The sequence below is a fragment of the Silurus meridionalis genome, chromosome 2 (assembly GCF_014805685.1).
Source record: "Silurus meridionalis isolate SWU-2019-XX chromosome 2, ASM1480568v1, whole genome shotgun sequence".
Taxonomy (NCBI): Eukaryota; Metazoa; Chordata; class Actinopteri; order Siluriformes; family Siluridae; genus Silurus; species Silurus meridionalis.
Window position 1 is genome coordinate 6,902,405 of NC_060885.1, and position 22,168 is coordinate 6,924,572.

The window sequence follows — 22,168 nt, forward strand, 5'->3', positions numbered from 1 at the left end:
TACTTTAAAGACTTTAGAGCGCACTGTTAACTACAGGTATAACCTCTAAAGGTGTAAAATATATTGCCATAAGGATCCCATCACCTCAGTGGCATGTGCTCATGGCCTAAAAGAAGGGATTTTTTTTACTGTTTGCACAGTTTTTCTATTGTCTGAACGTGAAAAAAACAGTATTGGAAAAATGTTCAGCTTTGTTAACTTTGAACAAAAGTATTTTACTCCTGGCTGCCACAGGACCGTAAACGCTCGCTGTCTTTGCTCAGAGTCGGAAATTAGCTTGCTGGGAAAAGGCGGATCCTGCTCACCTCGGTGAACTTTTTCTTTTCACGTCTCTGACATGTCTGTGTAGTCTTACTCAGAGTGAGAACCATTAAGCGATGTTTCTACAGTGCTGGTAAAAGAAAACCTCTGTGAGTGAGTAAGTGTGTGTGTGTAGTGTGTGTGTGTGTGTGTAGTGTGTGTGTGTAGTGTGTGTGTGTAAAACAGTACATGGTACTGGGATTCACACCTTCATGTGGGTGCAATCATCCTTATAGCAGACTGGATTTCTAGAACACAGGGCCGTACTCAGGAGGTGTGTGTGTTTGTGTATGTCTGTGTGTGATGGATGAGCTGCTCCAGAGAGCACATCAAGAAAGATGAAGTGATCCGAGATAAGTCCCGTCATAAAATGTATATTATTGAGTAATGGCTTTGCGTGTGCTTGTTCATAAATCGTGTCTCTGGCCGACCCTTGCACTTGTGATAATGTGTTTGTCAAACAATATAATACTAAATCTAAGCAATGGCCATTGAAAATATGTTTTTTGTTATACACTGTGCACCGATGTGGGTTTTTTCACTGGCTAAAAAACACAAATTCTTTTGAACAATACAATAACTAATGTTTAATTTGCTTGTTTCTTGTGATGGAAGGAATCAGCACATGATCAATTGTCAACCATTTAGAGTGCATACAAGTGTAATTATAAACTTAGTATAAAATTCAATTATAATTTTATTTAATCCACTGACTATATAGGTTAGGTGTGAGGTAGAAACATTGCAAACGTTGCTAGAAAACGAAATAAATCTTTATTTAAAAAAAGTTAGTTACCAACATGACTATGGAAGCCTTTGTGTTTACTGAACACGCTGAACACATTATTAATCCACAGTGTGTCTGCGGTATATATTATGGAAGTGTGTGGTTTAGAGTTTGCAAAAAGTTATGCGTTTTGAATGAATCAAACTAATTGAATAAAGCAAAACATAAATATTACCAATATTAAAATTGGTTTATTCAGTTTAACTCAATTTAATGTAATTCACCATCTTCTGTGAGTTTGAGGGCAGTTGCTATAAATAACACATTTTATGCTTCATACACTATATAGAAAAAGGTTTATAAACACATTACCATAAGCTGTGTGTGTGCTGTTTTTGATAATTCCATTCCACATTTAGTCCCTGTTTGCTTTTATAATAACCTCCACTCTTCTGAGAAGATGTTCCACTAGATTCCATAAAAGCATTCAGCGTTCCAATTGTTCAGTTGGGTTGAGGTCAGAGCTCTACACTAGGACAGTCAAGATGTTGTTCTCTAACCCATGTTAACCATATCTCTATGAAGCTGGCTTTGTGCACAGAGACATTGTCATGCTGGATCAGGTTTGGGTCTCCAAGTTCAAGTGAAGGGAATATTTAATGCTACCGCTGTTTCAAACAGCTTTAATTGTTTAATTGAACATGAATATGAGCAAAATAAAGAAACACGAATACTGTTGTGATCTAAAGTTTACATAAACCTAGGCTAAAGCTGGCCAGTCTCATTTTTTGCACTGTCATGATTAATATTTTCTTAGGCTGTATTTACAGGAATACTTTTAAAATAAGTGCCTGTTTGCTCATGGAAGATTCCCGTAACTTAAACCAAAACCCTGCAAGTTTCCATTTAAGAAGCAATTTTCTGAGCACTGAAACACCTGAACAAACTATTCAAAAAATAAAACTGCATAGACACTACATCATTTAGGAAGGAATTGAGCTTCTAGAGATGACTTCTGTCCAAATGTTTGAACTGCTTTAACTCCATGAAAACAAGAAGTCTGATGCATCAGGTACCAAGTATGTACAGTCACTAATGTGTACAATGTTTCCATGGCAACATTATACCATCAACTATAATATAAAATCATCAGCAAAAAAAAAGATATAATTTTAGTAATCTATCCTCATTAACACTTGGCATTGTAATGTTTACTGTTGTGCGTTATATTGTGTGCATATATTAGGGGTGTAACGTATACAAAATTCAGTACCTCGGTTTTCATGGTTTGGCGATTTGGCGATGGTTTGAGTGGAAAGAAATCCAAAACTGCTCGTAATTGCTTGTCATTTATAATTTATGCTGTTCACTACTATTTATATTTGTGATCATCAACATTTAAACAGTTTACATAAAAAATGCCTTGGTTAAAGAAAATTTAATAAATGTAGAATAAATCAAGTTAATGCAATACATTTTATTATTAAATTGAGTAATCTATTAAATTGGCACAAATTAAATTGACTAAGTTAAATTAAATACATGGAAATAATTAAATTATATAATTTAAATTTGTTAGACACATTTGGGTAATACAGATGTTCTTTACACTTAAATATTGAATTTTCTAAAGATATGTTCTACTTAACTGTTCTACTTATTTTAGCATACTTTAACAAATGTCTTCATTCCGACCATCCTTCATTCACTCACTTCCTCGATATGCAGAATTGTTTATTGACATAAAACACTAGAATCAATATCGCTGGTGCTGTGGAATCAAGATCTTTCTTTTTTTTTTTTACCTTTTATTTTACTGCATGTAGCATCCTGCATATACCTATGCCTATGACAAATAAAAAAATCGAACTTCCTGGTTAGCGGCTATCACTAGCGCTATAGATTCCTTAGCATTTTCATGTTTTCTTGTTTTGACGTTTGAACAAAAAAGTCTGAGGCGGAAACTAAACAAACTTGCGGTCCGCCACTTTATATGTTCGTAGGGGGAACTCGGAATTCAACTATGTTTTGCACGTTAAAAGAAATGCATTCGGTACACTCCAACCAAGTAAACCATATCTTAATGAAGTTGGCTTTGTGCACAGGACATTATCGTTCTCGAGGAGGTTTGGGTCTCCTCGTAAAAGTGAAAGAATGTCACTCCCATACTATTGTGTGCCTCCAACTTGGTAGTAACAGATTGAGGAAGAATCACAAATGCTGGAAAAGTCAGGTGTCCCAATACTTTTTCCATACTGTACAGTGTTTATTTTATTAAATGAATACTATTTATCTGAAAATAAATATACATTTCTGGACTATATTGTTTTTCTTAATTCTTCAGTATTATGTTCTGTAGATTCATGGCGTATTGTATAATCTCAATGTCCATTTCACTTTCAGCTTGTACCATAAAATGTAGAAAAGTTCATGGGGGGACTACTTATACAAAACCCCATCTGCTCGAATTTCAACCATGATTTTGCAGTTTTGAATGTAATTTTACTTGCTTATCTGTTTAGCCTCCAAGACAAAATAAAATCCTGATTGATATCATTCAGAGAGAAAGCAAAACAACCAAAACACATTAAAGATGTGCTATAAGTGAGATAAGGCTCACTGAAGTGTTCCAATATCAGCAAATGTCTCTGTATCCTGCTGTAGTGTTCTTTGGTGTTATCTCTTACAAAATGCACTTCACAGCGCTTCAGTGCAAATGGCAATAAGCTGAAATAAACATTTTGCAAAAAAATGGCGAAATATTAAAAGGGTCAGGGAAATAAAGAGGAAGATATAAGGATCAAAACCTAAAGAAACACTAATTAAAAACTTTAGACGTTTTTTTTTGCCGCATTTTTTTATCATTAAATGTGAGAAATATCTTGGTAAACCTGTTTTTTAGAGCATAAATAGCTTAAAGACCATTTGGCACCAGTTAGGAAGCCAGTACTTAATGATCCTAAAGCCTAAAATATATATAACCACTATAACAGAGATTTGAACCATTTAAGATAAAAAAAATACAGTTAATGAAATAGGACTGAGAGACACTGATAACAGGGTGGAGAGGAATGCTCAGGTTCAAGGTGCCCAAACTTTTTCCTATGTACCGTATTTTCCGGACTATAAGCCGCTACTTTTTTCCCACGCTTTGAACCCTGCCGGTTTAAACAACAAAGCGGCTAATATATGGATTTTTCCTTGGATTTTCCCGGTTTCACAAACTTCCTGCCGCCAAAAAACAGAGCCCCATAACATTAGACCAATGAAATTGCGGAACAGGTTCAGGTGAACCAATGAAACTCTTTATATTAAATCAGATGCGCTCCCACTGAATCGGGCCGCACCACATCATAAATATGGATGATGTTCCTCTGACGTTTGACCTGCCGCTCACTCGGACTGTCTACAGGAAAAGCGAATCATTCGTCACGCTGAAAACAACCGGGCATGAAAACACACTTCACCTGTGTTCTGAGCTGCACGGCATCGGGAGAAAAGCTTCACTGATGGTGATTTTTAAACGCACGACGATGCCAAAAGAAAAACTCCCGAGAAAAATAGTTGTGAAAGGAAGGAGGAAGACAGTGAACAATGACCTTCTTGGTAGACTACTGTTCAGATAAAAGCCGTGTAACAGACACTGTGTTTCATTAAAGCCTGTGTAAAGTTCATTAGTTTCAGTGTAGATACCTGCGGCTTATAGACAGGTGCGGCGTATTTATGTTCAAAATAAAAATCTTTGTCAAATTCAGTGGGTGCGGCTTATATTTGGGTGCGCTTAATAGTCCGAAAATTACGGTAGTCCGAAAATAATCAAACTGTTTTGAGAGTTGTGGTCCACACTAAATTAACAATATACGACTTCGCACTAAAGAACAATACAATCAAAAGAGATCAAACCATCTGGGCAAACATGGACATTTGCCCAGATTAGAACAGAAGCCAATGCAGTTGCATGTAGCAATTCTATTAAAGTGTACAAACAAATCCATAAAAAAGAACACATTATATCATCTAAATAGTTTAGAAGCTATCAGCAGTACAAGCACATAAACACAATAAACATGGAGCGAATACACATTTACTGATTATATTGGGAAAATATACAGGTTTTGAGCTGAGATTGAAATTCATGAGTGGATTTGGTTATCCTGAGTGCCAGGTGGAAATGAGTTCCATAGTTTAGGGGCCATAACAAAAAAAAACCTGCCACCCATTGATGAAGGATGAAATTTAGGAACAATATGTAGACGCTCCAGAAAATCGGTGTGATCGAGCAGGAATATAAGGGGAAAGGAGCTGCAGGTAGGAGGGAACAAAACCAAGGGAATTTTGTAGACAATCTGGGATGCAACAGATAAAGATAAAAAGCATGTGTATATTCTGTACATTTAATCTCAGTTTACAGTTTTGCATCTTAATTTTTTTTTGTTTTATTATATTAAACTTGAAATGAATATTTGGGTCAATGGCATCCCCCTACCCGATTTTTTACCTCTTCTCATATGGCATGGTGAATAAAGGTCACCATTTTGGTTCTAAACTATGCATTTTAATCATCTAACAATATTTTTTTTATGTTTTAACCATTTTATTTGTTTTATAATCCGAGTTTTATTGGGACTTACACATACACTACCAGGCCAAAGAAAGTTATGAGACTTTAATTTGACTCTAAATGAGTACTCACTAAAAGGCCAGTGTTAAGTATAGCGATAAAAGACACCTAGAAAGAGCAGCATTAACTATAAAATAGAAATGTGTGGTGTGCCTAATTAGAGTAATAAAGAGTTTAGCCTTTTTTGATTAGATTAGATCTGCAGTAAACTCTCTGGTTAGATGTTTAAATGTTTAGCATGTTTTTAAATGAGGTTATTTAAACTAAAGTGCTGTAATCTAGTGTTTTCCATGATTGTGTAAAACGCATATGCAATGCATGGTGTGTCTGTCACCTTCAGCCTGTTTAGAAGTCAACGTGTGATTGTTAGACCACTGAGTTTTTCTTCAGAAAAAATCCGCACTTTTATCTCAATTTATTCAGCACGTCTAAGCAATTTTTGAAGCGTAGGTCTTGTAAGGAGCACATTAAAACAGACTGTGCCTATCAATTTGATATACTTAAGTGCTGTAATGAGGATTGTGACCTGCAACAGATGTATCTAGAGCTTGCTCGTGATTCGTATGTTTTGTTCGGAGGGGTGTGTGAGGTAGTTTGAAAGCTTGCATTCGGTGGTGCACCTCGTGTGATGATTTGGAAATACTGAGTATATTATTTGTTAGATTTTGCCTGTCGTCCTGTAGATCAGGACCTTGGATCAGATGGACATGAGTTTGGAAGGAACCACCAAGCTGCCACTGCTGGGCCCCTGAGCAAGGCTCTTAACCCCCAACTGCTATAGGGGGCGTCTGCCAAACATATATAAATGATAGGGATGTGCATCTACATAACAGAGGCTGATGTGATTCGCATCTCGATGCATAATCAACGATACGATACATTAAAGATACATATAAAGCAGCCACCGATACGTTTCGCCCCTATTACGACTTAGTGCGATCTAATTTCTATTTGATTCAATGCAATATCATGCAATTGGAAAAAATGTATTAATGATTATGCTATGCAATTCAATATGGTACAGATAGTTATTTCTTTGTGTCAGACAGACAGCAAATCATACATTTATTAAGTGCTGAATTGGTGCTGAGAGAACACTCTTGAGAAACAGTTTAATAAGGAGAAATCAATCTACATATAAAATATTGGTCACAAATTATTTGCCACTTGCCAAATAATAAAAGTATAGCGAATCTAACTATAATAATATATTTGTAAAGCGTGTGGGGTTTTATACGTTAGCTTCACTGTTCTTACCCTGTGCGTGTTCGTATGAGCTTGGATTTGTTCTGCTGATCGGTTTATCACCACTGCAGTTAGGACACCGGCAAGGAACTCGGGAGATCAACACTTGGTCTATTAAACAACAGAAGGTGAAACTCATACATTATCCACACCGGATAAAACAGTGCATGTCATCTCTCTCTCTACACTTTCATAACTCCTCTATAGACTGTTCTTCACACTGTTCACGTAGTATTATCTCTAGATCTTATTTAAAGTTGTAGTTAATCATTTATAACTTTCAATTTCATTTCCTACATATGAATAAATTGTTTTTATGGATGCAAATTTGTTAAAAAAAACAATGCATCGTGATTCTCATCGAATTCACGAGTTAGACACTTGGAATGGTTTTCACTTCACAGGTGTGTCTAGTCAAGAGTTTATTCTTGACATTTCTTGCCTTTATCATATGCTTTACACCATCAGTTGTCTTGTGCAGAGGAAAGAGTGAGTACAGAGTCAAAAATCCTATTAGTACTACTGTACAAATCAATATTATAGAAAGAAACACTCAGTTAAAAGAAAAAAGAGAAAAGACTTCATCATTAATTTAAGACATGAAGGCTAGTCAATCCAAAAAAATCTCAAAAACTTTAAATGCAACTTGTAACAAGGGGAAAAAAGTTTAATAATGACTACATCTCATACTGTTACCACACAATAAATGTCAATAGAGACGTTATGAAGAAAAAAAAAACAGCTTCAGATTAAAAAAGTGGTTGCTGCTTCTGGTGAATGTAACTAAAGAGTTAGCTTACTTATTAGCTAATTACTTATTGTTAGCTAATCTGCCTATGGAGCCAGAACGTAGCAAAAGAGTTTCACAAACTGCATTTTGTATCTGACAGCAGCTGCGTCACTACAACAAGCTACAAACGAAGTGAATTATCGCTTGTTAGTTGAACAAATGCGATGGGTAATTCAGTCAGTTGGCTGAAGCGTTGTCATTTGGCTGGTGATTTTATTAAGGCTAATATCATGGCAACAGACTGTTTGAGTGGGCTGTAACTAAAGAATATTACATCATAAAATTTGGTGAGAGGAGAGAAACAGCGATAGAGGAAAACTGCGTGTCCTCTTTAAATGTATCATGGGGAAAACTTGCCTTTCCTGCTGTAGGAAATGAGGGGAGGGGTTGCTTTGGTAAAACCTTTACTGTGTTAAAGAGCAAGAGAGAGAGAGAGGGAGTGAGACACAGAGGGTGGCACTACTCGAAGGGTTTCAGGAGATTTAGTCATGTGCCTTCCTGTCTCTCTGGGAAACAGTGGTATATGTGACTCCACACCCTGAAGCATAACGGTGTGTGATAGTAGCTCTGAGACTCACCTCGTCTCGCTGTCTCACGTCCTCAGGTTCCCTCTCCTCCTGCCTTTCTTCCTGTCTATGTCCTGTGTTCAGAAAGCTATTACTCTGTTCGCCAACCTTTGCTCTCTCCCTCTCTTGCTTTCTCCCTCTGTGTCTGTCAGCATGTAGAGAGCTGCTCACCGAGTTCAAGGACAGGAAGCCCAATGTGCTGGTGCAGGTGGCTGTGCTGGATGCTCACGAGCAGGGAATCATCACCTATGCCTGCACTGAGGTAGTGGAGGTAAGACCTCACTCTCTTTCACTCGCACACACACACACACACACACACACACACACACACACACACACAGAGACTCACAGATATTTTTCCTCCTAGTTTGAACCGAGCGGAGTTTTTAACACAATTCTCTGAACAGAGGATTTAAAGTACACACAACACTTTTTTGACATCGTGGTTTGTCTTTGAGTATGCATAAGTCTATGGGGGTACACTTACATACAATGTGGCTGAGTTGAGAATTTTTTGGAATAACTGTAGAATAAAGAGCATGCAGAGACGAGGGACGTTTTTTTTTTTCCACAATCAGGATCGTGTGGGTCTGTGGAGCAGAATAAAGCACAGTGTGTATAACTCATAACTCTCCCCCAAGCAGCAGTCACTCATCCGAAATAAAGACGCCAGTCAGACAGAATAATATATTAATCATTCACAAAGTTCTACCATTCTATCCTGCATCTACACCACAGATGACATTGTTCACTAGTGACTGTTTTTCAAGGAATTTTTGTCACTGCTGTTCTGAGAATGAACCAGAGAAATTAGTCCTTTAGTCCTTATTTGACAGTTTTTCTTCAATGGACAGGGTAGAGAGGGATCACAAACTGTGTATAGCCACTAATGGGCTTCAATTATTAAGCATTTACCAGACCATACACCATACAAGACTTGGGAACATGCTGTTTTCAGTGAAGGTGATGTGGTTTGGACCAAATTTTGTGCATTTTTTTTATACAGCAGAAAACTATTTTTGTTTTCATTCAAAAGCCATACTTTTTATCCATTTCCAGATGCCTTGAATCATTCTGTAATGGCTGTAAACACACAGTCTGTCTTTCTTTTTCTCTTTGAAGTTAATAGGGCAGGAAAATAAAAACAGGATTTTTGGCATTGAAAGACCACAAACTTTACTGTCCTAAAATCCTTACTGTATTGGAAAACTTCAGGTCAAAGCTTTACCTCTGAGTGCCACAAAGCACTGACACGGAAGACTACATACACTATATAGATAAAAGTATTAGATTTGCTTCACCACTCTGATCTCTGGCTGGGTTAATATGGATTATGGATTATTAGGATTTCTGTAGGGACTACATTGCTTTTCCATAGATTTGCTATTACTCAAGAATGACACGATACTATTTATTCTATATATATATAGTTATACGTAAAGTAATAATGCACTTTATGGACAAAGGTATTGTGACACCTGACTTTTCCATCTATGTTTTTTGTTTCCACAATGTTGGAGGCACATTATTGTATTGGATTTTCCCTTCACTTGAACTAGGAGACCCAAATCTGTTTCAGCATGATAATACACCTGTGCACAAAGCCAGCTCCATGAAGATATGCTTACATCACTTGGAGTGGAAGAACTTGAGTGGCCTGCTATAGAGCTCTATCTCAACCCTCCTCACCTCACCTACATCAGCACCTACTAATGTCCTTGTGGCTGAATGAGCACAAATCTCCACAATCCCACGCCACAATCTAGTGGAACATCTTCCCATAGGAGTGGAGGTTATTATAGCTGCAACTGGGGACTAAACATGGAGTGGTCTGTTCAAAAAATACATAGGTGTCCCAAATTTTGTCCATGTAGCATATATACAGAAAGGAACAAATACAGTGTAGGGATGTGGCATGGTGCATTGGGGTGTAAACATTGCTGATGCAAGCAGAAGGACTGGGGAATTAAACTGGCAGTGCATTGCACAGATTATCAAAAGTATGAACAGTGAGAAAGCAGGGAAAAAATGAATAGTCGCGTACGTTGTTATAATAACGATAACGACGTTACAACAGATGCGTTGATATAAACCCGGGAGTCCCGTGCAGCCGGCGCTTCTGTCATAACTGCTGTTACAGTCGAAAATCAATTCACATCTTCTCACGAGAAGTTCAACAGCACTGTGGTTTAAAAGTCGAATGTAACACCTAAGTTCAGCTGCAGTAGGGTCTCTCTCCTAAGTCATATTTCTTGGCAACAGCTGGTCATGCCCTTTGCCCTGTTAGGAAGCACCACACACACACACACACACACACACACACACACAGAGTTTCATAGAACTATCCCACACCCCCATCCCTCCTCACTCTGATTTGTTTCCCTCCCTTCGGCCCTCCTTACTCTTTCCTCCCCTTTTCCACCACATGGGCTGTCTGTCCCTCATGAGTGCACAAAGAAAACTCTATTCCCCTCTAAATGAGATTTGCCAGAGGAAAGAGCAATAGAAAGAGGGTGAGAGTGTGAGAGAGAGAGAGGAAGAGAGAGAGCATGCTCCTCGTAGGTCTACTCAGACTACAGCTAGCTCTCTCTCTCTCTCTCTGTGTGTGTGTGTGTGTCTGCAGTGGAAATTCATGATAAACGCTGATAAATTAGGCATCCAGTAAGCATGCTGCAGCCATAAAGAATTGATTGGATCTGTTATCCGTGTACAGCATGTAAGCATTTTACCGCACCATATGGAGAGATTTTAAGGGCAAGCTGGACTGTGAACTGAGTGACCAATGGTGACATGGCCTTGTGTTTTGGAAGGCCTAAGAGGAGGGTAGGTAAACTTGATCTATTTGCTCACTTTTAAAATGAATCTACCATTTTTACCTTTCACATTTTTCCAGCTGTTTTATTTTAAATAGAGATTGTCAGTGATGGGATCCTAACCATTTTCATCCTAGCACGTCTAAGTCGAGACTTATGCTTTATAATCTAGACATGCTCGAACTATCCTCAGACTAGCACCCAGGGGTCTTAGACTAGCACTAAACTTCGAATCCTTGCCTGTGAATCATTGAAACATCTCACTTCTGCGCCGATTCGATAATAAAGACTATCGTTCTTTCGCATTGCTGTATTTCTTTAGAAATCTTTGACTATTCTCTCTATTACATAATTATATCTCTTTGTAATTACTGTATATTTAAAGAATTCTTTATACCAGAATAAACCAAGACACATTCAGAAATTAATTTTACACAAGAGCAGCATTAGAATAGAGAGAAACTTTACTTGATATTTAATAGGTCTATAATCCATTCAGGGAAGGTGAGTGGGTTACTTGTGTTTTCTTTCAAGTTCAACTCTGAGATATTACTCTATATTAGACGTATAATGCAAATTTTTCTGCGTTCTCCAGTGACTGTCAGCGGAGAGGCAGAGCTTTCGCTTATATTATTGTTCAGTGTGGAATGTGGCTGCAGCTGCTGTCTAACTTATAGGCTTAAAGCACATGCGCTCTGTGTGTGAGAGAACGTTGCCATTTGTTGGGGTTCCCACCAGGGGTCTGGTCGTAGCAGCTGGGTCTTGTTTTTGAACCTTCGCTACACTGAGTGCCTGATGACAGTCTTATGTTGCTCATCACACTTTCTTTAGCTCACGACGCATCGTTCACGCTTGATCGGAAGCGCCACCAGGAAACGAGCGTGTCTGACAGTCTGAAACGTTCAGGATTGCCAGTGGAGTTTCTAAGCTATTTATGGGATGTCTATTAAACTAGTGGTGTAAGGTGATAATGCTTATCTTGTCATTTTGTCAGACATTAGCAAGTTTCACTTGAGGCAAAGAAGTTGAAGGTTTGTGAGGTAGCTGATGAAGAATCTGTTGTTTTTTGTTTGTTTTTCTTCACTTTATTATGAATCTCTTGTCAGGCTGCTTCGAGAAATGTCCATTGTTATTAAAAATTTATTTTAAAGCTGCTACACAACACTAGCACACATTTTTTTAACCTACATTTAGAGTGATTCAATTCCTTTCAGTACTCACACGTCTGTAAATAACTACTAAATGGTTGATGTGTGTGGTCTGTTTGGACAGTTTGTACTGTAAAGAGGGATTTACCAAACTGCACGGTTACTACCCACCCATCCCACCTTACCCCAGATATAAGGTAGAGGTGGCCATACCGTAAAAGTGGATTGATGGATGGCTGGATGGATCTATACCATAATAAATTATATATTTAAATGAATACAATAATAAATGTTGGTAACCAAGCAGATATGTGAGGTTAGAGAAAGGAAGAATTAGGAGGGAAGGAAGTAAAAAGTATAGTTATTTATAAAATCAAAGGGAAAGATCAAACAGGAAGTGATGTAGGCTATAAATAAGGAAGTAATGAAGTAAATAACTTATTATAATTAGTATAATTATAGTAAATGTATATGAAATAAAGAGTTGTTTTAAAGAAAGAAGAAAATTCTTTAGCAAGAATGTAAACCAGGAATTATGTCTAGGGGAGGAAGAGAAGAAATACACCACCAGGTGACTGAAACTTTCCTAGGATTCATTCACACACACACACAAGTCTGGGTTCATGCTCTTGTTAGCCAGAGAGCAAAACAAATTGCCAGTTGGTTATCAGCAAACTTTTGTGGCAGTCTGTTCTAATTGAGCTGTGTGCTCAGGCAGTCAGAACAAACACAGTGTTCGGTGCTTGAGTGTGTTGAGACTCTCGTCAATGCTGCATGGCTGCTTGGCTCATAAAAACATGACAGCACACTTCACATGCACATCTGTTCTACCGGATTGATGGACGAAATGAAAAACCCAGAAGAAATGTCAAATGCTTGGAAGAATTTCTATACATCATTGAGAATAAAATGCTAATGTTTTAAAAAAGAATGGGGAAGGCTAGTTTACTACTGTCGGCAGTTTGTCAATCAGTCGTTCTCAACATGGCAACCATAACTTATTTGTTATGTTTTTCAAGTTTAACCAATTTCCACCGAGTTCTCTATGATAAGACGCCGCTCACCACATCTTTTCAGATATCCAAGAACAGCTGGACACACAGGGAGGGTTTGGCGACACCCGCACCCAGGTAGCGCGTAAAGACATGATTCACATTCAGAAAGTATTTCCAGGTGCGTTCTCTTGGACTGCAGTCATGTGCATGAATGCCTTTGTCAATATTTGAATTGGCAGCATTACACACAGATATATTATGCTACTCTGGATCCTTGCACGGATCACATTTATTGTATATCTGTCTTCAGGTTACTTCTGTGTATCTTTGGAAATGGGAACACTCTGCTATAGGTATATACAAGAAAAATAGCACAAACCTCATATTGAAGTCAAAATGAACTATAAATCTAAAGGCAGGATGTGGGTGTTGGGAGGGCATTCCAGGTCCACACATAATATATATGCTTCGTTGTAAAGAATTTTTTTTTCTGTATACTTTTGTATTATTGAATCGTGTAGCACAAATGGAAGACTGTATCTGTGGAACAGCACAGACTTTTGGTGTGGCAAAAGATACCATACATACATATCATCTTTCGGCTGCTCCCATTAGGGGGCGCCACAGAAAATCATCCGTCTTCATACTACTCTGTCCTCTACATCTGCCTCTTTCAAATCAACCACCTGCATGTCTTCCTTTACCACACCTTACTCCTTGACCTTCCTCTTTTCCCCCTGCCCTTCAGCTCCTCCTTTGCATATGACCAAACCATAATCTCTCTCATCTTGTCTCCGTCTTACCTGCATGGTCCTTCTAATAAAGTCATTTCAAACCCTGTCCATCCTCGTCACTCCCAATGAAAATCTTAATGAGATTCCAGAGATTCCTGCTACCTCTAGCTCCGCTTCTTGTCTTTCAGTCAAACAAAAGTTACTGTACATACAGCAGCATATACGAGCTCAGTATTTGTGTCAGTCGGAAGAGATTCTACAAAAGCGGTGGTGATTCATAGAACCGACATGTAAAATACACACTTGACAAACTGCAGGAGTCTGAAAACTTAAAACCGAGACCATTTACAACCTTTAGCTTCTCCCAAATAATAGGCCTATTTCAGATTTTTTTTTGTTTGTTTTACGAGCCAATTTATACACATATTAAACTTAAACCTATAAACAGCAGTTTAACAAGCTGCCATAAAAAGTGGTAACTTAAAGGATATATCGTTTGTCTTCAGGCTTTTTCTTCACAAGTGGAAAAAGTAATAGAAAAGTCATACATTGAATTAACAGTTTATTAGGCACACCAATCCAGTACCTTATAAACTGCAGTTCAGAGTTATATAGCTTTAATCCCCTTATATGCATAGAGTTTAGAAGCAGGAATTACTAGACAGATGTCCTTAATGATTCTCTGGGTGTCCTTTTTTGAAGAAAACATATGCAGACGCCTTAACAGTTTAATAATTAGCCAGTGAATCCTTAAGGGACTGTTGATAGGCAATTATAATAAAAAATTGTTTTAACAGAAATTAGTATATAAAACAACTTGTCAGTCCGTTGTTTTGTTGGACTGATTAGAGAAAAACAGCATCTGGTTTGTATCAAACTGGCCAATTTTTCTACCCGAACCTTTTACTAAACACTCAATATAATTGAATTGTGTTTGAAGTTTTTTGAAGGGTTGGTCTGAAGTGGCACAACAGAAAAGCATTTTCACTACAATTGTAACAGAGGTGCTACTGCCATTTGTGGAGAAAAACTAACTTGGCTGTGCTTGGTGGTCTAGTGGTTAGGATGCGACGCTCTCACCGCTGCGGGCCGGGTTCGATCCCTGGTCAGGGAACCAACCCCAACCATTAGGGTTGCACAAGCCTTAGTGCCGGTCCCAAGCCCGGATAAATGGGGAGGGTTGCGTTAGGAAGGGCATCCAGCGTAAAGACATGTGCCAAATCAAACATGCGGATGGTCCGCTGTGGCGACCCCTAATGGGAGAAGCCGAAAGAAAGTTTTTTTTTCTGGGTGAGATGGGCATACTCTGTCAATCACCGCAATACTAATGTAGTGAACACTGGTGAGCTCATGTATGCTCTGTCTCAAAGCATGTAGGCATGTATGACTTTTACACCCATTGGTGTGTGTTGCTGGATAATGGAAAGCACACACTCTTTTTATGCTGTAACAATAAAGTCTCCCTTTATTGGAACTAAGGTGCTCAAAGCTGCTCTAGCATGATATTTCATTTGTTAATTCCCACCAATTTGCTGTGCTGCAAAAGGTTTGACACCTGATAATCACATTTATATGTGATTCTTCTTTAAGCTATTGTCAAAGATGGAGGCACACAATTGTACAGAATCAAATGCACCTGTTAAATTGAGCTCCATGAAAACATGTAAACCACACTGAACATCTTTGGAATGAACTGGAACACTGGGTTAAACCCCAAGCCTTCTCACACAGGTAGTGCCTGTACCTACTTGTGCTCTTGCAGCTGATTGAGCACAGTCACAGTTTAGAATCAAATAAAAAACCTTTACCTGAACAGCGAAGCACCTCATTGAAGCAATCTATAATAAGATGTTCCAATACCACAGGTGCGTGTGATTGGTAGGATGTTGGCAAACTTTGAGAGTAGATCGTACTTTTCCCTGAGGGGAAACCTGCCCTATGATGCAGGAGGAGCAGCAGTTTTTAAATAATGCAAAGCTTGGCTTCAAGTGTTCTGGAGAAAGCAAGTTAATTTTCAGCCTCTCAAGGGGACAGCTACATGTAACCACACACACTCACACACACTTTTCATCCTCTTGCCATCTGGAAAGAGGTACTGAAGCCTTTGGGACCATGTCCAGACCGTGTAATAGTTTCTCCCCAAAAGCCATTCAATTCCCGATACAATGGAAATAGACTAATACAGATACATGCGTACATATTTAAACCTTTCAATCTTCACTGGAATGGTTCTAATCCACCAGTGTTTACATGACCAGTATTTATTATTATATGAACAATTAATTTGCACTATAACACATTTACTGTACTGGTTTGTGCTGTCCTGACACTGCTTTATATCTCGTTTGCATATACGCTCGTTATGTAATGTCCTACTTGTGTGTTGTTTTCAGTATCACCCTGGCTCTGCAGAAATGTTGTATAATTTCACTGTGTACTCTACTGTATATGGCTGAACGAACAGAAAAAGCCGCTTGATTTAACTTGGTAGATTAGTGATTAAGGAATTACGCTTTGTCCCCGAAGGTTGTGAGTTCAAATCCCAGTCACACCAAGTTGCCACTTCTGGGCCCCTGAGGAAGGCCCCTAATTGCTCAGCTGTATGAATGGGACATGTCGATCTGGATAAGGGCATCTACCAAATGCCGTTAATGTAAATGTACGGTGGTCAAATCGGGGAGACAAAATGGGGGGAGAACACAAAAACGAATAAGTGTTGAAATCGTTAATTTTTTGTATTAAATCTATTATCATTATTTGCATTATCTTTCAAGTTTACATCTCTTATATCCACATGTTCGATTTGGCACATGTTTTTACGCTGTATGCCCTTTCTAAAGCAACCCTCCCCATTTATCTGGGCTTGGGACATCGCTTATAAAATCAATAAAGAAAACAGATAAGAGACAACATAAGACAAGGAAAAAAGTAGCACGTAGTAGCAGTAGCACGGTACAGAGCGTTGTGCAAGTAGAACAATCATTAAATTAAAATGATCAGCCAGATAGACTATTATTTATATCCTTTATAGTAGCTGATATGATTGTTTCCATTTTAACATTTTTAGTATCAATAAATAAAAAAATAAATACAGAAAATAAATAACTATACTGTCAGCATCTGTCTGTAGGTTATGAATCCATTGTGCGCTGCCTACTAACTTTTTGTGCCCCTTCATTTAAAATAAACAAAAATACTAAATACATACACTAAATACTCTCTAAATACTAAATACACACTTTAAATACACACTTTTCTGCCTTCACTCCTTTCTAAGCAACTGCACACGTTTTCTGCAAATGTATTAGAAAGAATGTGGAAAGCAAACGTTTTCTCGCTTGTATAATTCTGCATCTTTGTGCTAATTCAGTCTTTTTCTGTTTTTTCCCCCTCTTCTCTGACCCTTCAGTGTTGCTTTAATAGTATTTACTGCCAACCTTAAAAGCAAAGCATGTCAGCAAAAATGGGCAAACCATAAAATTTACAAAAGAAATGAAACAATGGAATGAAAAAAAAAATGCAGTCTTAGCCAATTTGGAAGGACAAAAGGACGTGGGTGAATTACAGATTGAATAGGTATGGGGCAATAAATTAGTGAAATAGTGAACTCAGATACAATAAAGGGTAAGAGAGAGAAAAGGAGATAGAGAGAGGGAAAGAGAGAAGGAGGTGAGCCAAGCAGTCAAACAGCTAATATTTGTCTGGTCTCTAAGGAAATGTGCAAGCAGTGTGGTGTGCTGGTGGTGATTGCTGATTAAGTGATGTTCTGTCTGGAGGATGAGTAGAAAATTGTGTGTGTGTTTTTATTTAGAAATTTTGATGCTTTGGAATGCTTTAAAATCTGATTCATTGAAAGAACATTTTGCAGGCATATTTTTTTTCATAAAGAGCCTAAATTCAGGTGTGTGTGTGTGTGTGTGTGTGTGTGTGTGTGTGTGTGTGTGTGTGTGTGTGTGTGTGTGTGTGGACATTCACACAGCAGCATAAATATACCAGGGGCCATGTTAAAATGGAAAACTTACTCAATAAGTACAGTATGGTACTGGCATGAACAGAAGTCATGTCTATGGACATTTATGGCAATAAATGTGTGTGTGTGTGTGTGTGTGTGTGTGTGTGTGTGTGTGTGTGTGTGTGTGTGTGTTTATAGAAGGAGAAGTATTTTGCCCTCTTAATCTCCTGGATTTTGGGGAAAATCCCGTTCTAAAAATGTCCACGTCTCTCTGCCGAGCCATGGGATTTGACGTCAAAATCAATAAATAAATAAATAAATAAATAAATAAATAAATAAATAAATAAATAAATAAATAAATAAAAAGTAGGTACTTTGTGTATGTTTGTGTTTAAAGTCTGAAGATATGCACAAATGAGTACATTTACTGTACGTGTGTGTGTTTCGAGCATGTTGATCGCTTTTTGGACATCTATAAGTTGTTCCTCCACCCCTGTGATTTTCTACACACACACACACACACACACACACACACAGAAACTCAGCTCAGCATTTTTTTTATTTTTTATGTACTCCAGCCATTAGTGGTGAGGAGGGTCCATTAAGCAGACTACAGAGCTGTAGAGCAGATTCCCTGCTGCACAGTAAACAGCACCACAGCAGAAAGTAAGACAGCTTCACTGTTCACTTTGATTCGGGACATTTTAACTGGACCGTCCCTGCATCCATCATCTGGCTGAGCTGCACTGCGTGTCCGCTCTCTGTCTGCTGCAGGCATGCTGGTGAGTGCAGCGTGACATTAGCATTGGCATCGGTCGGTAGCAGGGTTGGTACGGCACCACAGGCACTCACAAAGCTTTGATAGGCTGTTTTGTGAAAGAGTAAAGAGCTTTAGTCTGTTTCGGAGGATTTGTGTGGGAGAGAATTTTGAACATCCTGACAAATAGTGTCTTTAGAATGATTACGGACCGAATAGTAGCCTGTTTTTTTTTCTGTGGATTTAAAGATTTATGTATAAATGAGACAGCAGTGAATGGACTGTTGGTTGGAGATTGGAGATGGATGCTGTACATAACAAACTCCTGGTTGGGGTCTTTTTGACAGATAGATTTGTATCAATTGAATGAACTATAGTAAACATATTTGATGCCATTATATTTAGAATTGACCCTATTTAGATTATATATATAGTGACAATGCAAAATTCTATGTAACCTCTGTCAGTGGTTCATAAAAAATAAACAGCAAGAAAATATTGCACTAAATAAATAAATAGAAATCATAATTTCATTTTGTGCACAAGCTTGTGGTAAAATGTGTATACTTTTCTCAAAAACTATATATATATATATATATATATATATATATATATATATATATATATATATATACACATACAGACAGACAGAAAGACAGACAGACAGACAGACAGACAGACAGACAGACAGATAGATAGATAGATAGATAGATAGATAGATGACAATTCAAATAAAGGTATGATGTGCATAATACCATGGCTCCATGTCCCCCTATGCTGATGCTGGTTTCCTACTTCAACTTTTATTCTGTTGATTCCTTCCACAATCTCCAAAACGCCGAAAGACCTAAAGGCAAAGAAAAAAGATGTCTGCGACATCGATAAACAGATAACTGAATGGATAGACTGCACGGTTATCGATCCCAGCTTGACTAATTGCAGACCTGCTTTTGTCTGTGAACAGAGTTTCATTTGTTATCGCACCCAAGACGTGATCTTTTTCATGTAAATGGCTTGTAGTAATGTTTACTGGGCATTTAGGTCTGTTTGTGTGTGTGGGGGTGGGTTGGGTTTGTGTGTGTGTGTGTGTGTGTGTGTAATTGCTGCTCATTATCCTTCTTCACTCAATCTCTCAATGATCTCGTGTTCCTGACACACCCTATAGACTGAGGAAGTGCCAGAATAAATGCTTTACTCCCCAGAGAACAGGTCTAAAATGGTCAAAATGCACCATGTATGCCCACATGAGAGAAGCATGGAATTCTGGGAAACGGATCAGAGGCTAGCTCTCAGAGCTACTGATTTTTTAGAGCAGATGCTGTTTGAGCTGGAGTGGATTTGGGTTTATTACAGTGGGGTGTCTGTGTCTCTCTCTGCTTGAGTCTCTTCTTTTTTTTTTCTGTCCCGCACCCATGTCTAGATAAACGCTCCCTGAAAACCATTCTCGTGTAGCTTTTCATGCCTCTCCATCTCCACGTTTCCAGAAAGCTTATTTTCCCAACCTCCCTCTAGGCCTTCCTCCAAATAAACTCGCTTCTTTTACTCTGCGAGTGAACGAGGATCGAGCCCCTGTATGTGTGCACAGCTGTTAGCTCACTCAGCAGCACTCTCTACGTTTCGTAGACCCTTTCTCAGGTCCTCTTTTTCTCCTGGCAGGGAACAAGAGATCCCCTGTTCCTGACTGGTGTGAGTTTGTCGCCCGATTGGCCCGTCTACGAGGACAGCCTCATCAAGCTCAGTGTCTACGATGTGAAGGACAAGCACCACCAGATGGTAAGTAACACCAGAGCTGTTTTCTGTGCTCATGTTGATCCTGTATCCCCAGTTAATCCTCTCAGAGGAATAACAAAAAGAGTTATTTAATTGCTTTTATTTACTCATCTTTCTTTTCCAATGTAATAAGCATGTTCTAGTACATATAAGACCTTCACTTATACGTATGTAAATGCGGCTCATGGCTTCAGAATTGGCCTTTTATCAGCTGTGTTCCCCCAAAGTTTGATCACCGAGTGCCCAATATATGAATCAGGCAGCATGACTTCTTGCATGTGGGTCGATATATAAAATTTGTAATTTTTCTTCTAAATGCAGCTTGGATGTTAAGTGTTACCCAACCTGGACTGTTTACATATAAACATTGTCGACTTCTGGTCTGTTTTAGTGAAGACAACATGAAACTTTTCTGTTTCATATTTTGCATGATTCATCAGTATCACTCACCTGTTTTGGAGGGTAATGTAAATCAAATTTCAACACTCACATTCTTTCTTATCTAATCTTATATATATATATATATATATATATATATATATATATATATATATATATGTATATGTATATGTGTGTGTATAGATAGATAGATAGATAGATAGATAGATAGATAGATAGATAGATAGATAGATAGATAGATAGATAGATAGATAGATAGATAGATAGATAGATAGATAGTTCCATTTTTGAAAAAATTAATTACATTTCCAAGTCCACTTCCAATCTTTGCCCTTTTTAACACGGTTCAATATCAGATCCGGCTTTCTTTTATATCCGATCCACCATATTTCAATGGTTTCAGTACGATACCCATATTGGTGCCATCTCTAATATGAGAATATGAATGACTCCTTGGATGTACATGAACAGTCTTAGTGATTGCTTTGTGATCTATCCACTGGTGTATATAAAGACAGAAAAAAAGGTCTTTAAAAGGCAAACAAGCGTGCCCTCGACGGAATGGTTACATGATTGTTTGCTTGTTCGTTTTAATTAACCTTGGGAACAGTTGGAATGAAGTTGCATAAAGCGGAAGGTCCATGTCCGATGTACACGCGTTTTAATTAAATAGCTGCTTTTAAGGTCATCATGCTGAGCAAATATATTGCCGCCTTTACCTCGGTGATGCCACGTATAAGGTTAATTTGATTTTATAAGATGGCTGTCTCGAGAAAGGACCCTGTTGCTCCAGCATCACAGACTATCTGCTTTTCCTAATTGGATCTTTAATTACAGCTACACCTATTACTTGTAGCTGATGTGCTACATGTGGGCTTTTTAATGGCTTTATGGCCATTAAGTACAGCACAGGAGATATCAGAGATGCGAACCATAATTAGATGGACAGTGTTAATAGATGGTGTTCTGCTCCATTCAGGCCCAATGGTCCAGTGTGCACAAGCACCTATCTCAGTTTGCAGCTGAAGCTATCCTCGAAGCTAACAGTGCTGCTGGATGACTCCCTCCTGTTCTCGGGAAAGCGTAACCTTGTTTAGCCTCTGTGGTGCATGTCTAATGAACATGAGTTTGTTATTAATGTCTCATTTCAGAGACTGACAGTGCAGCTAGGCTTTGCCAAATTTTATTCCATGTAGTATCTTCGCTTCCATTAACTTATATTCCACGTAAGTCTATGTCTAATTATGCATCTTCCCATGTTTTACAGGTAAACCAATGTAAACAGTGTTTTTTTAATGGCCAATTATACTTAATGTTCCTCTACACCCATGCCTGTCTGTCTAAAGACATA

The 22,168-nt window shown here is 38.2% G+C and overlaps 1 protein-coding gene across 5 annotated transcripts in view; it reads left to right on the forward strand.

The window, feature by feature from the left end:
• Positions 1–22,168, forward strand: part of inpp4b (inositol polyphosphate-4-phosphatase type II B) — a 235,419-nt gene that overhangs the window by 33,666 nt on the left and 179,585 nt on the right. For 3 of the 5 annotated variants that reach the window (XM_046835884.1, XM_046835892.1, XM_046835901.1), the window contains exons 3-4: positions 8,402–8,520; positions 20,305–20,421. In XM_046835884.1, coding sequence (XP_046691840.1) covers positions 8,402–8,520; positions 20,305–20,421 — 236 coding nt within the window. Of the gene's footprint in view, positions 1–8,401; positions 8,521–10,766; positions 11,073–18,538; positions 18,674–20,304; positions 20,422–22,168 lie in introns of those variants that run through there. The other 2 variants (XM_046835908.1, XM_046835915.1) reach the window with 2 other exon arrangements.